This window comes from Macaca thibetana, chromosome 18 (assembly GCF_024542745.1).
Source record: "Macaca thibetana thibetana isolate TM-01 chromosome 18, ASM2454274v1, whole genome shotgun sequence".
NCBI classification, from domain to species: domain Eukaryota; kingdom Metazoa; phylum Chordata; class Mammalia; order Primates; family Cercopithecidae; genus Macaca; species Macaca thibetana.
Genome location: NC_065595.1, coordinates 16230911 through 16249173, shown reverse-complemented (window position 1 = coordinate 16249173; position 18263 = coordinate 16230911). Strand labels below are relative to the sequence as shown.

The window sequence follows — 18263 nt, the reverse complement described above, 5'->3', positions numbered from 1 at the left end:
CACAGTATAGGGCCTCTCTAGAGAGTTTTAGCATATTACCCTATCCATTAAAAATATTTGGTAAGAATTTGCTTGATGCTCACCACTGTTCTTGCTGCTCAAGGGAAACCAAGTGTATATTTATGGACAGATCCTAACTGAGATGATATTGTCAGAATATACACGATTATTATACTACATCCTCAACTCTGAAAGTTGCAGTTCTACGTAGAAGTTCACTGAGGGTTGTAGGAGTCAGAATGGACTACATGGAAGTTATGGGGTGTGAATCAAACCTCATAGGTGAGTCAGTGGGGAGAAAGAAGCATGACGTTCCTCTTGAGAATAACTGGAATGAAAATAATACGGTGAGAAAGAGTAGCACCTGAAAAGTGAGTGAAGGAAAGGGTGGCGGAAGTTCTAGGTACGTTGATATCTGTCCCAACTTGTTGAGCTGTCAATGTGTGGTTAAAAAACAGTTAAACAGGCCTGGCACGGTGGCTCACGCCTGTAATCCCAGCACTGTGGGAGGCTGAGGTGGGCGGATTGCCTGAGGTCAGGAATTTAAGACCAGCCTGGCCAACATGGTGAAACCCCATCTCTACTAAAAATTAACTAGGTGCAGTGGCGGGCACCTGTAATCCCAGCTATTCAGGAGGCTGAGACAGGAGGATCACTTGAACCCAGGAGGCGGGAGTTGCAGTGAGCAGAGATCGCGCCATTGCGCTCCAGCCTGGGCAACAAGAGTGAAACTCGGTCTCAAAAAAATAAAAACAAAAAACAGTTAAACAGATTATTGGTGACATAGACATTTCCAGAGGGGTCTTCTTGGACTGAGGCTGAAAAGAAAGAAGGGACTTAGCTCACCACCAGACTCCTGAGCACTGACGGGAGAAGAGCATTGAGGACCAAGGGGCATTAACACATGTAAAAGGGTCAATGGCTCCTAATAAACGATAAGACCTGTTTTGTTTTTATTTTATTTTATTTTACTGTTTTTGAGATGGAGTCTTACTCTGTCACCCAGGCTGGAGTACAGTGGCACAATCTGAGCTCACTGCAACCTCTGCCTCCCGGGTTCAAGTGATTCTTCTGCCTCAGCCTCCCAAGTAGCTGGGACTGGAGACGTGTGCCACCACACGCAGCTAATTTTTGTATTTTTAGTAGAGACAGGGTTTCACTGTGCTGGCCAGGCTGGTCTCAAACTCCCCACCTCAAGTGATCCTCCTGCCTCGGCCTCCCAAAGTGCTGGGATTACAGGCATGAGCTACCGCACCCGGCCATAAGATCTATTTTATAATCAAGAGAACATGAAAAATTATTCTTGTGTCAGGATATTAGGGTAGAAACAGTTATTTAGAAAATTACAGCTTGAGACAATGTAAGACAATTTAAAATAGAGAATTTCTAAGAACGACAATGGTGGATTTTTTCTTCCCTCCCATGCCCTAAGCATTGCTTGGGTCTCCCTAGGCTCAAAAGAGAGAGTAAATCTCACGATATGTATATATTGGAAGAAGCCCACAGGCCACGGCTGTCCAAAGCTAAAAGGAGTATTGTAGAATTTGATACTATCCTTGAGCACAAGTATAGTGGGGGAAATCTTGAAACGGGGGCTGACAGATTTTAGCTAATTTTGACAGGCATGTGTAGATATTGACAAATTCTTAGGTTTCAGAGTGACCTCATCCTCCCCCAAAATTTCTTAAACTATGCCTTTACAAACAAGTATTTCTATTCTAATGATGTCTTCCTGAGTAAAATGTTGAATCACTCAAAGGACACAGATCAAAAGAGAGAGAGAGAAAAAAAATGCCATGTGGGAGGGGCAGAGCTGTATAAAACCAGTCATTACCATGTCTGAACTGTAACAACTCTCAGAGGAGCATTGCCCGTCAGACAGCAACTCAGCGAATAACCAGAGAACAACCAGGTATTTCAATGATTTCCATGCCATCTCTATGGGAAAAAGGATTTCATGTTTTCTCTTCCCTCATGCTGGTATTAATAGATTGAAAATTTGGATGTGGGGTGTTTGTAGAGGGGAAGTAAAATTTAAGTAGTGTTTTCTTGTTTAGTTGTTTAATTGAAAATAGTTTATTTCAAGATTTAAATTAAATTTATAAGGTTTAATTTTGAATCTCAGAAGCCAACAAATACCTATGTAGCATTAACCAAAACAAAATGTACATTTAGATTGTGATGTCAATTTTATTGAACAGGTTAGAATATATATGTTCTCTACCAGCTATTGTTTTGACACTAAATTTGATGGAAACAGCTAGATACATTAAAATATTTTCGTTTAAGCAATTGAATGTAATCTCTACATTGTATATAAATAATAGGAAAAGAAGACTTCATTTGCATCTTAAATGAAAAAGCAGGAACTGCAAAAATTAAGCAGCAATAATATGTTTATTGAGTTTAGTTCAATCATGGGTCAATTTAGTGAAAGAGAATAATCAACCAAACTAGTTGCAGGGTTGACTGAAGTATGGTTCAGTAAATAACTTAATACCCCATAAAAAGATACTTATTCATTACGAAAGCCATCTTAATTCTATTGGGGGAAATGTAGCAGTATTTGATGAGATGTTCCCTTGAAACTGTTGTTTTCTGTCAGTTCTCATTAATTTTTGTGGTCAATTTCAAAATATTTCCACTGTCCAATTGTAAACAAAATTTATTTTAAATGCTACAGCAAACTCCAATCTAATGTTCAGGGCCAATCGGGTGAGAGACAATGTCCATGTGCCTGGTGACTCCTCCCAAATTCTTCCTTCCCTGTGCCAAGTTTCAGTGGTGCATTTGTCAACTTCTGTTGCAGGAACCAACACAAGCACCGCCAGGAAGCCCAGCCCTGCATATTATTCCCATTAATTCATCCCAGTAATACTATTAAACCTTAATTAAGAGAATAATATTTGGAAGTTAATGAGATCATATAAATTATTATAAGGTCAAAAAGTTCACAACAGATATACCTGTTCCAGGAGGCTGTGGTATTTCACAATACTCCATTACTTCAATTTTGCATTGTTTGGAAAGATTTTCATTCAAACATAAAGTATGGCCTTATCTGAGAGTCAGGAAACACTGCATATGAGTGCCTTCATAGATTTCTAAAATTATGAAACTCTCAGACCTTCCTTGAAAAGTTTGTAGGAAAACATTAGACTTGGAATGAGAAGTCTGTGATCCAGTCTAGGCTTCTGAAATGGACCAGCTGTGCAATCTCTATTTTCATATTTTCATTCATATTACAGAAATTGCTAAGCCTTACTGGACAGGTAATTATGCAAATTGAAGAGGGAGCTGAAGGAATTTGGTAACTGCCATATAGACATCAAATATTATTTTTACATTAAATGTAATTAATTACATCTTATTTAAAAATGTAATTGAAACTATTTTTTTGAAAGAAGTAAATGCATCCAGGACAATTTGATTCTGTTCTTATTAACTTTTTTTCTTTATCAAGTTACCTTAAATTCTAACTTAGTATTAACAGAACTTTCTGATAGTTTGTCTTTAGAGTTAAATATTTTTACTATCAAAATTACTATGTGGATTGTTACAAAGAATCCAGTATGAATTGTTACAAAGAATCATGTATTTAGGTATGGGAGAAGTCTAAATTTACTTTTCTGATCTCTTATTTACATTTTTCACATGGGGATCGAGAAATATTTTATTCATGTTATTAATACTCTGTTTGTTTCCAAAAGATATTGAGATAATTAATTTTAGAAATCTATACAATAAATCTATTTAATTATTTAGACAATTTTAAATTTTAAGAGGAAGAGGAACAAATTTTTGAGCTATCCAATGTAATCTAGTATCTATGATGAAGCAAGAGAAAAAAAAAGTGAATTTTTTTTTGTAATAAGCCTTCTAGTAGAATTACAGGTTTACTACTTTTTTCTTTTGACTTCCTCTTTCTAGCATTTCTTGCACTACAACTTGCTTAAGCTCTTACACTTCATAGTGAAGCTATGCATCACCAAACGAAGCAATGTGGAACACTGGAAAGGGTGGGCTTCCTTAGGCAGACCTGGGCTTGAGTCCCTGCTCCACTACCTACCAGCTGTGTGACATTATACAAGTTACTTAATGTCTCTGGGCATCAGGATATAATCTATAAGATAGGGAGAATCACCTCTACCTCATACAGATTCTGTAAAGATTAAATGAGGAGAGGAGGTGAGAGAGTTTTAGGGAGACATTTTATTTAATTTACTATTTTTGTCTTGATAAAGTAGTCTGGTTGTATTCCAAATGAGATGTTTTAATACAAACAAATTCCAAACACTTTCTTAAAAAAAAGAAAAAAGTGTTCATGAACCAAGGGTTCACACAAGAAAGAAGTGATCACTGGTCCTTGTTGGAGAGCCCTGCCGTGGGAGACCACAGGTGTAGACAGCCAAGACCAGAGCCAGAGGACATGCTTCCTCCTGGGTACTTGTACCAACCCCTCCCCAGTTCTGGGAAGGCACTGTCATAAGAAGGTTTCCTGAGGGATGATGAATATCAGCATTGTTTGGTATATTGATATATTTTGATAATTACAGGGTAAGTTTCAAGCTATGATGAAAGCAAAACATACAGCTGGAAAGACGATTATTGGTCAGGACCAAAAAACACACACACCTTGGGTGTGGGCATGCATTCAGTTGCCTGCAAAGCCTGAGGTCAGGGAAGGTCTCAGATGGTTCATACCTTGGTGTATATGAGTTTCATAGGCCTGGAATTAAGGATTATCCCTGCAATCTTGCCTGGCATTGACTTTCTACCTGGTGGGGTGGCAGAAGAAGGGGGTCTTCTAGTCCTCCCAGTAATGAACTCCCCAGCACAGGAAGTCTTTTTTAGTAAGGCTGTGCTATGTCTGGTGCATATAGGGAAGGGGTGTTGGAATAGGGGCTGGGTGAAAGTCCAAACCTTCAAACAATGAGTCAAAGCCACTTTAGAAGCAGGAAAGTAGAAAGAAGATTGACCATCTTACCCGATGCAACAAGGTATGTATGCAGGTGACATGCATTTCAATATGTGTGTATCGTCCTGTGTGGCAGTGTGTGTGGTGTGGATGTGTGCAGTGTGCTTGTTGGGGCAGCACAGAAGTTGAGAGCATGACCCTAGGGTCTGCCAACCTGGCTTCAATTCCTACTCCTGTCCCTATTTATTGTCATTGTTATACTATGGAATGTCACCAAGTGTCACTGCTCATCATACAAAACACTTCATGTATCTCAGGAATGGCTATGTAATTTACAGGGTCTGGTGCACAATGAAAATGTGGGCCTTTTGTTTAAAATTATCAAGAATTTCAAGATGGCGATAGGAGGACATTTGGCCAAACAAGGGGCTTTTTACAGCTGCACAGGTGGCATGTCCATAAAGCTGTCCCCGCCCTGCCTCATGTTGTTCCATGAGGAAGAACAGAGAGAGAATCTGTCCCCACACAGAGTGCAGCCTGTCCTACTGTGCTGACCTCACCCAAAATGTTACCTCGTGTTTCAGAGCTGTTTTTTTCTTCCTTTCTTTGCTTCTAGATTGAAACAATGGAGGACCTTTGTGTAGCAAACACACTCTTTGCCCTCAATTTATTCAAGCATCTGGCAAACGCAAGCCCCACTCAGAACCTCTTCTTCTCCCCATGGAGCATCTCGTCCACCATGGCCATGGTCTACATGGGCTCCAGGGGCAGCACCCAAGACCAGATGGCTAAGGTGAGTTTGAGCTGAAGCTCCACATTTGGGCCGAGTGGTTCCTGAATGGAATTGGAGAACTGCTCTTGTTTTATGCTAAAGACATGTGACTCGGGAGGTCAGCAATCACCACAGGTAATGCAGGACTGATCTTTACAACACGAATTCCTTAGATTCAAATCTGTAAGACAGCCAAACCCCAAAATCCCTCAGTTGTAGCTGTTGAAGGCATATCAGAGTTGAATAGCCTGCAAGGCTGGAAACAGTTATGAGTGGCCGCATCTTATATTTTAATAATATAATATTCTTGTTTTTCAAAGTGAGGGTGTCGTACCCATTATCTCATTCAGTTTTAAGACAGATATCATTTTACAGAAGAGAGCTCTGGTGGTGTCAATGAAGCCCCACTGTCTCCTAACTCCTAGCTTGGGCTCCTTCCCATTGCTCTGCCACTGTGGTGTTTGTTCCCTATTCCTATGAAGAATTCCTCCCAATAATGTTAAGAGGGTATCACAAAGGGAAGAAAAACACCACGGTGGTGCTCACTATACCCACAGAGATGCATGGATAGTGTTGTAGCTGCAGAAGATCATGCCTGTGAGGTCATGGTAGCAGAATGAGACCTGGCATTATGCATGGCCAGACCTGAAAACCAAGGTGGATGGGATGCACAACATCATCATGAGGGATTTCTGCAAGGCCACTGCCTGCCTTCTTTGGTGAATGGACACGGACTCAGTCAGGAAACTCTTTCCACTGAGTCTGGGCCCTTGAAATTATGCTGGACTAATTCAATTATACACGGCAATCATCATGCAGTAGTCAGTCACTCAGCACATACAAAATTCTTGCGATCGTGTTATTTCCCAGGTTAGTGGTCTCGATGTGGCCATCACATCATTAAAATTCCCTTGCATTCACAAACACAAACATTAACATTAAATGCTTTAAGGACAAGCATGCATTGTGCATGCAGTCACACCAAGATGCTGCCGGCTGGTTTCCAGTTTCCCACAAGAACGTACCTGAGTGTAAACACATTCTTTCCATGCACATGGTGACCCGTGTAAGGTGGGCCTCATTTGATGTTTGAAGTTTCACAGAGAGAGCATTGGCCAATCTTGCTGCAGGAAGACAAGAGATGGGTGAATCACTCTCTGTGTTTGTGACAGTTTAAACATTGAGACTTACAACAAAACTCAATTGCTCAACTCCCTGACACAAGTAGTCTTTTGCAATATTCTTTCCCCAGTATGTTTGCTTTTTTGCCTTGAAAGAATAAAGATAGTAAATTGGCACAAAAACTTTAGAAACACCAGGTCTTAGGTTTTTTTCTTTTTTCTTTTTTTTTTTTTTTTTTTTGAGACGGAGTCTCGCTCTGTCACCCAGGTTGGAGTGCAGTGGTGTGATCTTGGCTCACTGCAACCTCCACCTCCCAGGTTCAAGCCATTCTCCTGCCTCAGCCTCCCAAAGTAGCTGGGATTACAGGTGCCTGCCACGATGCCTGGCTAGTTTTTGTATTAGTAGAGACGGGGTTTCACCATCTTAGTCACGCTGGTCTCAAACTCCTGACCTTATGATCCGCCTGCCTCAGCTTCCCAAAGTGCTGGGATTACAGGCGTGAGCCACCGCACCCGGCCTAGGTTTTTTTGTTTGTTTGTTTTGTTTTGTTTTTAAAGGTAAAGGAATCAGTAGCAATATATTTTGGGAGCAAATGCTAAATGAAGTGCTCTGGGCTGTTAAAGTAGAAATCTTGATTTTGGTACTAGGGGAAAATAAACCGATCACTCTGGACACATGACAGCTTTTCTCTATCTAAGAAGTGCTTTAAGCCTTTGGGACTATGCAAGGATTCTACATAGTTTGTTTGTTTGTTTGTTTGTTTGTTTGTTTGTTTGTTTTTGAGACTCTATATAGTCTTTTTACAACTCTGTTGCATGTGTAGATTTTGAAACTCAAATGTTAATATGATTGCTTCCCAAATAAAAAGAAAAAGACATTGATTGGCTTGAGAAAGAAACAGACTGTGGGGACAGACGTATCTGTGTTTGAGTCATGGCTTTGTTCCTTACTACGTGTGTGTGAGGACATTGAAACCATTTGCATCTCAGTTTTCTCATCTATAGAATGGGAATAAAAATGTGTAGCATGCAAGACCGTTGTGAAGCTTAGAGATACTATGTAAGACACTTAGTAGCCATCATTGTAATAACAACTAATACTTATTAGTGCCTTAGCCAGGCATCTTTCTAAGAACTTCTCATAAATTTACTCACATAAGACAAAATACTATGAGGTAGGTATGATGATTACCATACTCATTTTACAGATGAGGGAATCGGGGCAAGAAGAGGCCACACATTTGAGAATTGCTGTAGCTGTTAGAAGTGGTATATTTGTAGTGAAAGAAAAGAATAAATAAAAGGCATAAGCTCCTGGACACGTAGGTCTGTGGGAATTAGGGTAAAAGCTCTTTTCCTTAGAGTGAGGAAACAGACCCATCCAGGCCAAACTGCCTCACTATTTTCTCCGTGGCCTTGGCATGGACTAGGGGCATCTCCCTGAGTGACTTTAACGCTGATTCAGGAAGGCTTTAGTGCTAGCCCAGAGAACCCTGATTCAAGGGTCAATTTCCTTGGAAGGGAGGAAAACCAGCCAAGCTGTCGCAGGAAATATTCTTCTTTTATGTGAGGGCGGAGTTGCACCACTTCTTTTCAGAGAATACTAGGCAGGAGTTACGATGTATGACTCAAAGAGCAGAGAAAGACCTCACAAACTCTAACACCTCTCCCTCTAGCCCAGAAATTCACCAACTTGCTGGACAAGGCTGCCTTAATTAACTTTATTAGCAGAACACCAACCATCAAGCCACTTACCAGATCGGCTTCTCCTCAGGGACCCCATAGGGAGATGCTGCAGGACCAAGGGTTCCCAAGAAGGTTGGATGGGGTGGGTGGCTGGAAGGCAGGGCCAGCCTGCAGGTATTAAGACTGGCAGACCAAGGCGGGCAGGCAGCAGTGTTGTGGGAAGGGGATCTGAGGCAGCTTCAGAGGGGACAGTACTTGCTGCCAGCTTCCCTGTGTCAGCCGAAACTGCCTACTTACCATACAAAGAGATTCACGTGTCACCAGACCAACTTGTCCCTCACATGGACATTAATTTCTCCGTGTATGAATGTGGTATGTGTAAATATTTTAGGTGAATCCTGTTACTATTACGTGACCTGTTTTTATGCTTTAGCTGACTCTGGCTTGTAGTTTTTGACAGATTGAAAGGATTCTGTGTATAAGGCCACTGAAAAGAGAGAGACACACAAGGTTCTGAGTTAACCTTGTGACTTTCTTCAAAATACTGGCATTTTTTTCAAGGCCATTTATTGGTTGGATATAATTTAGATAATTTGGGGAAGAGGTTTTAAATCATCTCATCATAACAATTTGTTTTCCAAAATGGCCAGGATATCAATTAATCTAAAACACCTCATGCTGTTTTCTATAAAGGAAATTTAGGTTGGCTGATACTTTTATATTACACAGAAAGAGTATTGAGTATCTATGCTTGTTCCCCACATATAAGGGCAGGGAAGAGATCTAGGACCATTTTACAGCCACCTGATAGCCATCCGTTTTAAAAGTTCAGTAAATCCGTGGGCAAGTGTAACCATTTTCTCTAATTCTGGTTGTAGGTGCTTCAGTTTAATGAAGTGGGAGCCAATGCAGTTACCCCTTTGATTCCAGAGAACTCGACCAGCTGTGGGTTCATGCAGCAGATCCAGAAGGGTACTTATCCCGACGCGATTTTGCAGGTATCTGACTTATTGGTCCATATTTCTTTTGTGGTTTATTTTTGCAATCTTCTTGTCTTAAATTCAGTGTTAGACTGGGAAGGAAGCGAATATACCCTCCCCCATTCACAGAAAGAAAACTAAGACTCAGAGTCATTAAGAAAAACATATCCTAAGGTGATACGCATAACGAGAGCCAGGAAAGAATCCAGACTTCATGAGTTTTAGGTCAAGCCTATTTATTTCTAAATTCTCTCACGCCCCTTTGTCATTGGTGAGGTATGTGTTATTTATTATAAATCCACAGCAGAGACTCCTAGAATACATGTGTATGGATGAGGATTTCCAGAGGAGAGAGGGTAGGGACTGACAATTAATTGAGAAATGGCGGAAGGTCAGGCCCAATGATTGCATGAGAAATCACTGACCTTCAGATATCTTTCCTTCTATACATCTAACCTATCATCTGTCATTGATCTCTCTCATCTATCTTATCTATCATACATCTATGAATCCTATCTATCTGTGTTATCTATCATCTATGATCTGTCTTCTCTGTCATCTAATCTATTAATCAATCAGCTATCTCTGGGAGTAATACATTTCCTCAATACTCCATTTCCTTAAATGTCAGCTATCCAGTTAAGTTATAGAACCTGAGTGTAGACTGCTCCTGTTGGTAACCAACTTCCACAGTCATGCTTATAAGGTAGATTATGAAGAGGTATCTCCCACAGCTCTCTTCCTGGGCACTCTGACACTCCTTCTACCCATTGCCCAGGGAATTATGGGCTAGAGGAGGTGGACAGGACCCTGATCATGTGGAGATTCCACCAGGTGTCCTGCAATACCTGGCAGTCCATCGGGAGGGCTCTGTCCCCTGCCCTAGGACAGGCTGCTACTGTGACCAACCCCTGTGTCTGACATGGTGCTTACAAACTTCAGGTTGAGGACTGAAATTACCATTCACTTTTGTGGTTTACTAAAATCCGTATTTTCCACTGCATAGATTGCCCCATAAAATAGGTGACTAGAGAAGCTATATGAACTTTGTAAGATCATTACTAAGGCAACATTTCCTTCCTGCCAGCTTTATTAAGGTATAATGGACAAATAAAAATTGTACGTGTTCAAGATGTACAGTGTGATGACTTGCTGTACCCATACATTGTGAAATTATTACAGTCAAATTAATGAACACATCCATCACTACATTTAACTACCATTTGTATGTATGCATGTATGTATAGTGAGGAGGACACTTAAAAACATATTCTTCACAAGTTTCAAGTAAACAGTTTTATTAACTGTAACTATTAACGAACACAGTCTTCTTAACTATAGCCATTATACTGTACATTAGATCCCCAGAACTTATCCATCTTATAAATATAACAAAAATTCCCTAGAGACCTTGACGTTTAGGAAACTGAAAAGGGGCCTGTCTTTCTTCTAGGCTGTTGGTCACCTCCTGGTTAAATCCAATCCATAGACACAGCAAAATGTGAAAGAAATTAAAATTCACCTTATTAGTTTTAATGCACCACATCTTTATCGAAATAATTTTCTCAAAGATTCCTCTAAAGTACCAAAATAAAGTATGTATTAATATAGCATTTCAGGATTGTGTTCAAAAACTATTATCATGGCTTAAGAACGGTCTTGTTTAGTAGTCCTGTGTTATATATAGAGAATCCCTTCTTTCTGTTCAAGGCACAAGCTGCAGATAAAATCCATTCATCCTTCCGCTCTCTCAGCTCTGCAATCAATGCATCCACAGGGGATTATTTACTGGAAAGTGTCAATAAACTGTTTGGTGAGAAGTCTGCGAGCTTCAGGGAAGTAAGTGAAACCTGTAATTGAAATGGCTGGATCCCAAACAAGTAATGAAGTCATTTTCTTTTTTTTTTTTTTTTTTTTTTTGAGACGGAGTCTCACGCTGTTGCCCAGGCTGGAGTGCAGTGGCGCGATCTCGGCTCACTGCAAGCTCCGCTGCCTGGGTTCACGCCATTCTCCTGCCTCAGCCTCCTGAGTAGCTAGGACTACAGGCGCCCGCCACCGCGCCCAGCTAATTTTTTGTATTTTTAGTAGAGACGGGGTTTCACTGTGGTCTCGATCTCCTGACCTTCTGATCCGCCCGCCTCGGCCTCCCAAAGTGCTGGGATTACAGGCTTGAGCCACCGCGCCCGGCCTGAAGTCACTTTCAAAGCAGTTCTCTGCAATTCTACAGTTCGTAAAAGCAGAGTTGGAATTCCACACCAGCTCCCTAGGGCTGGCCTCGCAAAACAGCTGCCCCTCCTGTACCCGCTGGGGCTTCCTCCTCTCCCTGTTGCAGATGTCCCAATTGCAGAGTCATAAATCAGGAAAACAAATACAACTGTTTTCCAGAGACACTATCCCCCAAGCCAAACCTCTTTCCTTTTTTTCTGTCTCTATAATGCAAAGAGTGCAAGAAGGTGGATAGAGTTGGGGTGGGAGTGTGGACAAGGGGGTCTGCACTCTTTCCCCCTTCAGCACCTGCCTTCCATAGCCAACCTCCACTCCCACCCTACCCCAGGTATCCTAATCTCAATAGGAAGACCGTAATTCACAATTACGCATGGCTTGTTTGGTATGCATTTTATGTGACTTTCGTCATTTTCTTGCTTTAAAGGAATATATTCGACTCTGTCAGAAATATTACTCCTCAGAACCCCAGGCAGTAGACTTCCTAGAATATGCAGAAGAAGCCAGAAAAAAGATTAATTCCTGGGTCAAGACTCAAACCCAAGGTAAAACCAAGAAAATATTTTCTTTTCTTCTTTCCAGTTAGAAAACTCTGATCTATCTTTTCCCATCCATGAACTTAGCCCTCACCCCTTTACAATTTGTCCAACTTTAGTTACTTTGGTGGATGCAACTTTATTCCTGATTAGCTCAGTCATGTTTTAACTGAGAGGAAATAATTGAGACCTACTAATAGAAGACATATGTTTAGTACTTAAATATTTGATTTTGGATATCGCTTGAGGATAAAATATGAAAGGAAGCAGAAGCTTTCAAAATAGGAAATATGAGCATTGAAATAATTGTGAGTCTACGCCCACTGTGGACAAAAAGAAAACAAGGCTTGACCCTGAGCTTAGTAAATGGTGTGAGCTGTAAAGAATACAGGCAGTGGAGGAGGGAAGAATCATAAAATTATTTTCACTGTTTCTTCTCTTTCACCATTCAAAGCCAATCCACCGGCAAGTTTTTTTGGTCTCTGCTTCATCCCTCCTTGATTATCTAAGTCGAGTCTACCATTTTAACTCATGCTCTTAATTCTTTCACAGGCTCCTACCTCCCTTTGTATATTTTACAATGAATAAATGATTTAATTGAATCATTTATTCATTGTAATTTAGTTCATTGCATCATTTATTCATTAAATTCATTCATTCATTAAGTTCAATTACGTTCATTCACTTAGTCAACAAATATTTATCCACCACACACCATGTGCCAGAAACTATATGTGGAGATAAAGATAAAAATGGTAAATCCTGCCACCATAGAGCTTACAGAGGAGGCGTTCAATCATGTTGGCAATTGCTATACAGTAGTAGTCAGTGCTTTTATTGAGAAGTACAGGTGCTATATGGGAGTACACAGGAAAGGCATCTGACTCGATTTAAAAATGTTTAAACTGTAATTGGGAAGACGGACTGGAGCTGGCCAGGTGGAGGGCACGTGCCTGGGGGGAGATTCCAGACCGAGTGCACAGAATATGCAAAGGTCCGGAGATAACCCTAAGGAGAAGAATAGAGTCTGGTCTCACTGGAATGCAGAGGGCCAAGGGAAGGAGGTGAAATTAAAGAGGTGATGCAACACACTTATTATGCTATTCCCACACTAGAAACTGTCAGTGACCTTCTACTGTCCTCAGGAGAAGGTCTCGTTCTTTACCTTGACTTTCAAGTTCTCAGTAATCCAGTTAACTGCGCTTGGCTACCACTGGCTCCTGGAGCTCCCATAAACACTCATTGCTGCCTCTAGACTTTGCTTCTGTGGATGCCTCAACTACAGGATTAAACTTGCAGTTTAAGTTGCAGCCAAAGTCTTACTCTTTCCTGGAAGTGTCTCCTAATCACTTCCTGATCTTTTCTTCTTCTCGTCTCCTCATCTGCTTTTTCAGCTTTACAAGTCATGTTAATGTTAGCCATATATGACCTTAAGCAATTATGGAACTGATTTTTGTTAGTTTGCTTTGCTTTTCCTCTCAGGCTCTAATTATTTTTGGGTAGGACCAGTGTGTCACGCTTGTCCTGTGTCCCCACAAAAATTTGCACAAATTTTTGCTGACAGTGAAAATCCTTCATTCTTCTGAATTTCTAGGTAGAGTTGTAGGCCTTCAGTAAACAATCGTTGAATACTAACATATAAATGTATTTCTAAGAAATAGAGATGATTATGAATTCAGAATTGTGTAAGTATTTCATTCATTTATGATCTGTTAGGATTGGAAACGTCCTAAGAGAGCTCCTATCCTTCTTATCAATTTGTGTTTGGAGCACCATGTTTCCAAGAGGTTAACTAGCCCCCCTAAGATGCCACTGGCAGTGGTAAAGCTAGGGTTGCTTCTTCTGATCTTTAGTCTAACTCCAGAATTCCTCAATTGGATGTTTAAAGATTTTAATAACTTATTTTTTTAAGGATTTTCATTTAACTTTTATGTTTAAGACATTGTCTCAAGAAATAGTTTGGTGTCTTGGTTTATTACTTACCACAATGGAAAATGCACATAAACTAAGTTCTATGGGATTTTAAAAATATATATTTTTTTGTTTATCTGAAAATAATTGATTTCCTTTTAGTTCTTCATTTTCACTGTGGATTTTGAAATACTGTTCTAAAATATCGACAGACCATTGACATAAAGGAAGCAGAGAAAGATGATTTAAATCAACAAAAGTTCAGTCAAAATGGAGAACAAAATTAAAGAGACAAATGGAAGTTTTGCTTTCTTTAAAGAACGGCATGAGTTGTTTTTCTCTTTAGACATTGTGCTAAATGGCTGTAAGTCAATCAGTTATTTTGCCAAGATGCCAAGCAGCTATTTTGGCAGATTGTTTTACCAGCTTTTGTAAGAATTGGAGAGAATTGTCTGTTTCATGATGTTATGATTGAATACTAGTTTTATCATACACATCACACATTACTATACCCCAATACTAACCAAAAATTTTAATAGCTTGGGAAATATATTGAATGTGTCTATTTAATGAATATATTGAAGGTGAAACTGATGCAAGTCAGGCAAGCTCCAAAGTGGGGCTTAGCCTTCAAGGGTTCTTGGCTTCACCCAGGAAAGTATTCAAGGGTGAGCTGGAGGTAGGATAGAAGAAAACAGCTTTACTGAAGTGGCAATGTTAGAGCTCCATGATTGCTCCTGCAGAGCAGGGCTACCCCAGGCACTGTGCTGAGAGGCACAGCTCAGGGCAGTTTTGCAGTCATATTTACACCTACTTTTAATTACATGTAGATTAAGGAGCAGTTTATGTAGAAATTTCTAGGGAAGGGAGAGTAACTTTTGGGTCATCAGGTCATTGCCACGGACACGGAAAGAGGTGGTAACTCCAAGGTGTTGCCATCACAATGGTAAATTGACATGGCACACTGCTTCCACCCTGTCCCTGGTCCCTGTTTTAGCTAGCCCTCAGTTTGGTCTGGTGTCTAAACCATGCCTCCAGAGTCAGGTCCCACCTCCTACTTCAAAACCACATTGAGCTATTAATTTGTTAAGAGTCTTGTATTTGTCAGTAGTTTTGACTGTGGAGGCAGAATTTTTACAAGCTTACCAGCATCATAACCTTGGGAATACTGCTAACCTAGTGGTGTCCTTTGGTATAAAATGACACTAATAAAACCCACCTAATAGAATATCACAATAATATATTTTGATGCTTGGAATACTGCAGAGCAAGTACTAACTATAAGCAGACTGCTTCTTAAGCCAATTTCATTTTTTTAAATGATCACACTCAGTTGTCACTGTTTCTGTCAATCTTCTCGGACTCACTCCTTCACTCCCTTCTCTGTATGGTCATAGTACTTATATTATTTAGCTCAATTACAGAAGTTATCACACAGGGTTCCACAACTGATTTTGAATGTCTCTCCCAGTGTTCTAGGCTCATCCAGGATAATTATTCCTTTCTCATCTCTTTTATCTGCACTATTCTTAATTTAGGTGTAGCATATTTTTTAAAAAATGTTTTTGAATAAACGAGTGAGTCAGATCCTCAGACTGTCTAGACCAGATCTTGCAGTACATGATATATTTTGGAAAGGCACTATAATATTCCTTAAGAGCCTCTCTTTCACTTCCTTCTTACTTGAATAACTTTCAACTGCAAAGATTTGAGTAAGCATTATAAAAGGAAGTGAAAATCTCCTTTCCAAATTTGATAGGAGGTCTAACTTTTAAATACGTTATTTCTTCATTTTTTCTTGGATTTTGCAAGCCTTTTGAGAAATTTGTTTCAATTTTAATTTTGCTTTAAATAAATCTAAAGAAAAACTTGAGCTTGAAGATCAACATCTCTGCAATTTGATGAATTTAGTTTGATGGCTACTCGGAAGATTCAGTAAGTAAATTTCACAGTTCTTGATTATGAAACCTAAATATATGTTATGTTTTCTGTAGGCAAAATCCTAAACTTGTTACCTGAAGGTTCTGTAGATGGGGATACCAGGATGGTCCTGGTGAATGCTGTCTACTTCAAAGGAAAGTGGAAAACTCCATTTGAGAAGAAACTAAATGGGCTTTATCCTTTCCGTGTGAACTCGGTATGAGACAACAAAATATATCTTCCTAGTATATTTTAGGGCCTTTGACAAGATACAGACAGAAAAATTAGAGACCACTCATTCATTTTCCTACATGACTTTCTAGTTAAAAGTATTGGACTCTTTCAAGAAACAGTAGAGGTAGAGGGGAAGACCATGGCTTTTTAGTTATACATGCCCAGACTCAAACGTTGACTCTACCACTTAGTTCAGAGGGCTGTAAATATTGAGACATGAGTTCCTGGCCCATAGTAACAACTAAACAAGTGTTTTATAATTATGGTTGTCATTACCATTGTTGTCCATCTTACTAAATAAAGGGTATAAAGTTGAACGAGCTAATAATATCAGAGTACCCACTAAGGATGTACAAATAGTTTATTTTGTTGATTAAAAAACCACATTTATCCAACACTAAAGTAGAACCCATCCTCCTTTATGTCTAATTTTAAATCTCTTGATATCTTATAACCAACTTCCATATTTTACTTTTTAATAATATTAGGCTCAGCACACACCTGTACAGATGATGTACTTGCGTGAAAAGCTAAACATTGGATACGTAGAAAACCTGAAGGCTCAGATTCTAGAACTCCCATATGCTGGAGATGTTAGCATGTTCCTGTTGCTTCCAGATGAAATTGCCGATGTGTCCACTGGCTTGGAACTGGTAAGACATTGAGATATTCAAGTTTCTGGGGCTAAACCTACCTTTCGTGAGATGAATATATACTCCTTACAAATGGTGTGGTAATTTCTCACGGAAATATATGAAACAGTTGATAGTAAATGTGGCATACCTCTACATTTCACTCAAAGCCTTAACTATGTCATACATATTACCTTCTTGTAAAAACCTGACCAATCTGTTAACTTTTTATATCACCCACAATAAAGTCACTGATTTTTAATATTAGACTTAAAGTTGTTTTCCTTCTGTTCTAATACTTGCTGTATTTTCTTTGCTTTGTTTTGTTTTGCTTTGCAGCTGGAAAGTGAAATAACCTATGACAAACTCAACAAGTGGACCAGCAAAGACACAATGGCTGAAGATGATGTTGAGGTATATATACCCCAGTTCAAATTAGAAGAGCATTATGAACTCAAATCCATTCTGAGAAGCATGGGCATGGAGGACGCCTTCGACAAGGGACAGGCCAATTTCTCAGGGATGTCGGAGCGGAATGACTTGTTTCTTTCTGAAGTGTTCCACCAAGCCATGGTGGACGTGAATGAGGAGGGCACTGAAGCAGCCGCTGGCACAGGAGGCGTTATGTCAGGGAGAACCGGTCATGGAGGCCCACAGTTTGTGGCAGATCATCCTTTTCTTTTCCTTATTATGCATAAAATAACCAAGTGCATTTTATTTTTTGGCAAATTTTCCTCACCCTAAAACCAAAACGTGCTATTTCTGCAAAAGATTTTTGTAGATGAGCTGTGTGCCTCAGAATTGCTATTTCAAATTGCCAAAAATTTAGAGATGTTTTCTACGTATTTTTGTTCTTCTGAACAACTTCTGCTACACACTAAATAAAAACATGGAAATAATTAGACAATTGTCTATTATAACATGACAACCCCATTAATCATTTGGTCTTCTAAAATGGGATGAAGCCCTTTTAGATTTTCCTTACTCTCAGTTTATTTTTATAACATTAACTTTTACTTTGTTATTTATTATTTTATATAATGGTGAGTTTTTAAATTATTGCTCACTGTCTATTGAACATAGCTAATAAAGTTATAGAAGCAGATGATCAGTTAATTTCCTATCTAAAAAATGCCTTTACTTGTTCTCATAATGAAGAATAAGTAGGTATCCCTCCATGTCTTTCTATAGAATAAATATCTAGAAAAAACATTAAACAATAGGCAAATATATGTTATATGCATTTCTAGCAATACATACCACATACATATGTCTGTATCTTATATTCAATTGCAAGTATATAATAAATAAACCTGCTTCCAAACAACAA

At 39.5% G+C, this 18263-nt stretch overlaps 1 protein-coding gene across 2 annotated transcripts; it reads left to right on the top strand.

Moving 5' to 3' along the window:
- The first annotated feature begins 1826 nt into the window (after nt 1-1826).
- Nucleotides 1827-18263, top strand: SERPINB2 (serpin family B member 2). 2 transcript variants are annotated; one of them, XM_050768114.1, is made up of 8 exons: nt 1827-1912; nt 5535-5711; nt 9376-9495; nt 11188-11316; nt 12128-12245; nt 16142-16284; nt 16790-16954; nt 17273-18263. In XM_050768114.1, exons 2-8 carry the CDS (start codon nt 5544-5546, stop codon nt 17675-17677), a joined length of 1248 nt encoding a protein of 415 aa, XP_050624071.1. In that variant the 5' UTR covers nt 1827-1912; nt 5535-5543; the 3' UTR covers nt 17678-18263. The 2 variants fall into 2 exon arrangements, with proteins under 2 accessions (XP_050624071.1, XP_050624072.1); XM_050768115.1 differs by lacking the exon at nt 1827-1912 and having other exon boundaries at nt 5485-5711.

Bases quoted from the DNA above. Each gene is read 5' to 3' on its own strand.
- SERPINB2 (XM_050768114.1), top strand. From the start codon at position 5,544: ATGGAGGACCTTTGTGTAGCAAACACACTCTTTGCCCTCAATTTATTC. The intron at 9,496-11,187 runs GTATCTGACTTA...TTTCTGTTCAAG, and splicing joins ATCCCGACGCGATTTTGCAG to GCACAAGCTGCAGATAAAAT. The intron at 16,955-17,272 runs GTAAGACATTGA...TTTGCTTTGCAG, and splicing joins TGTCCACTGGCTTGGAACTG to CTGGAAAGTGAAATAACCTA.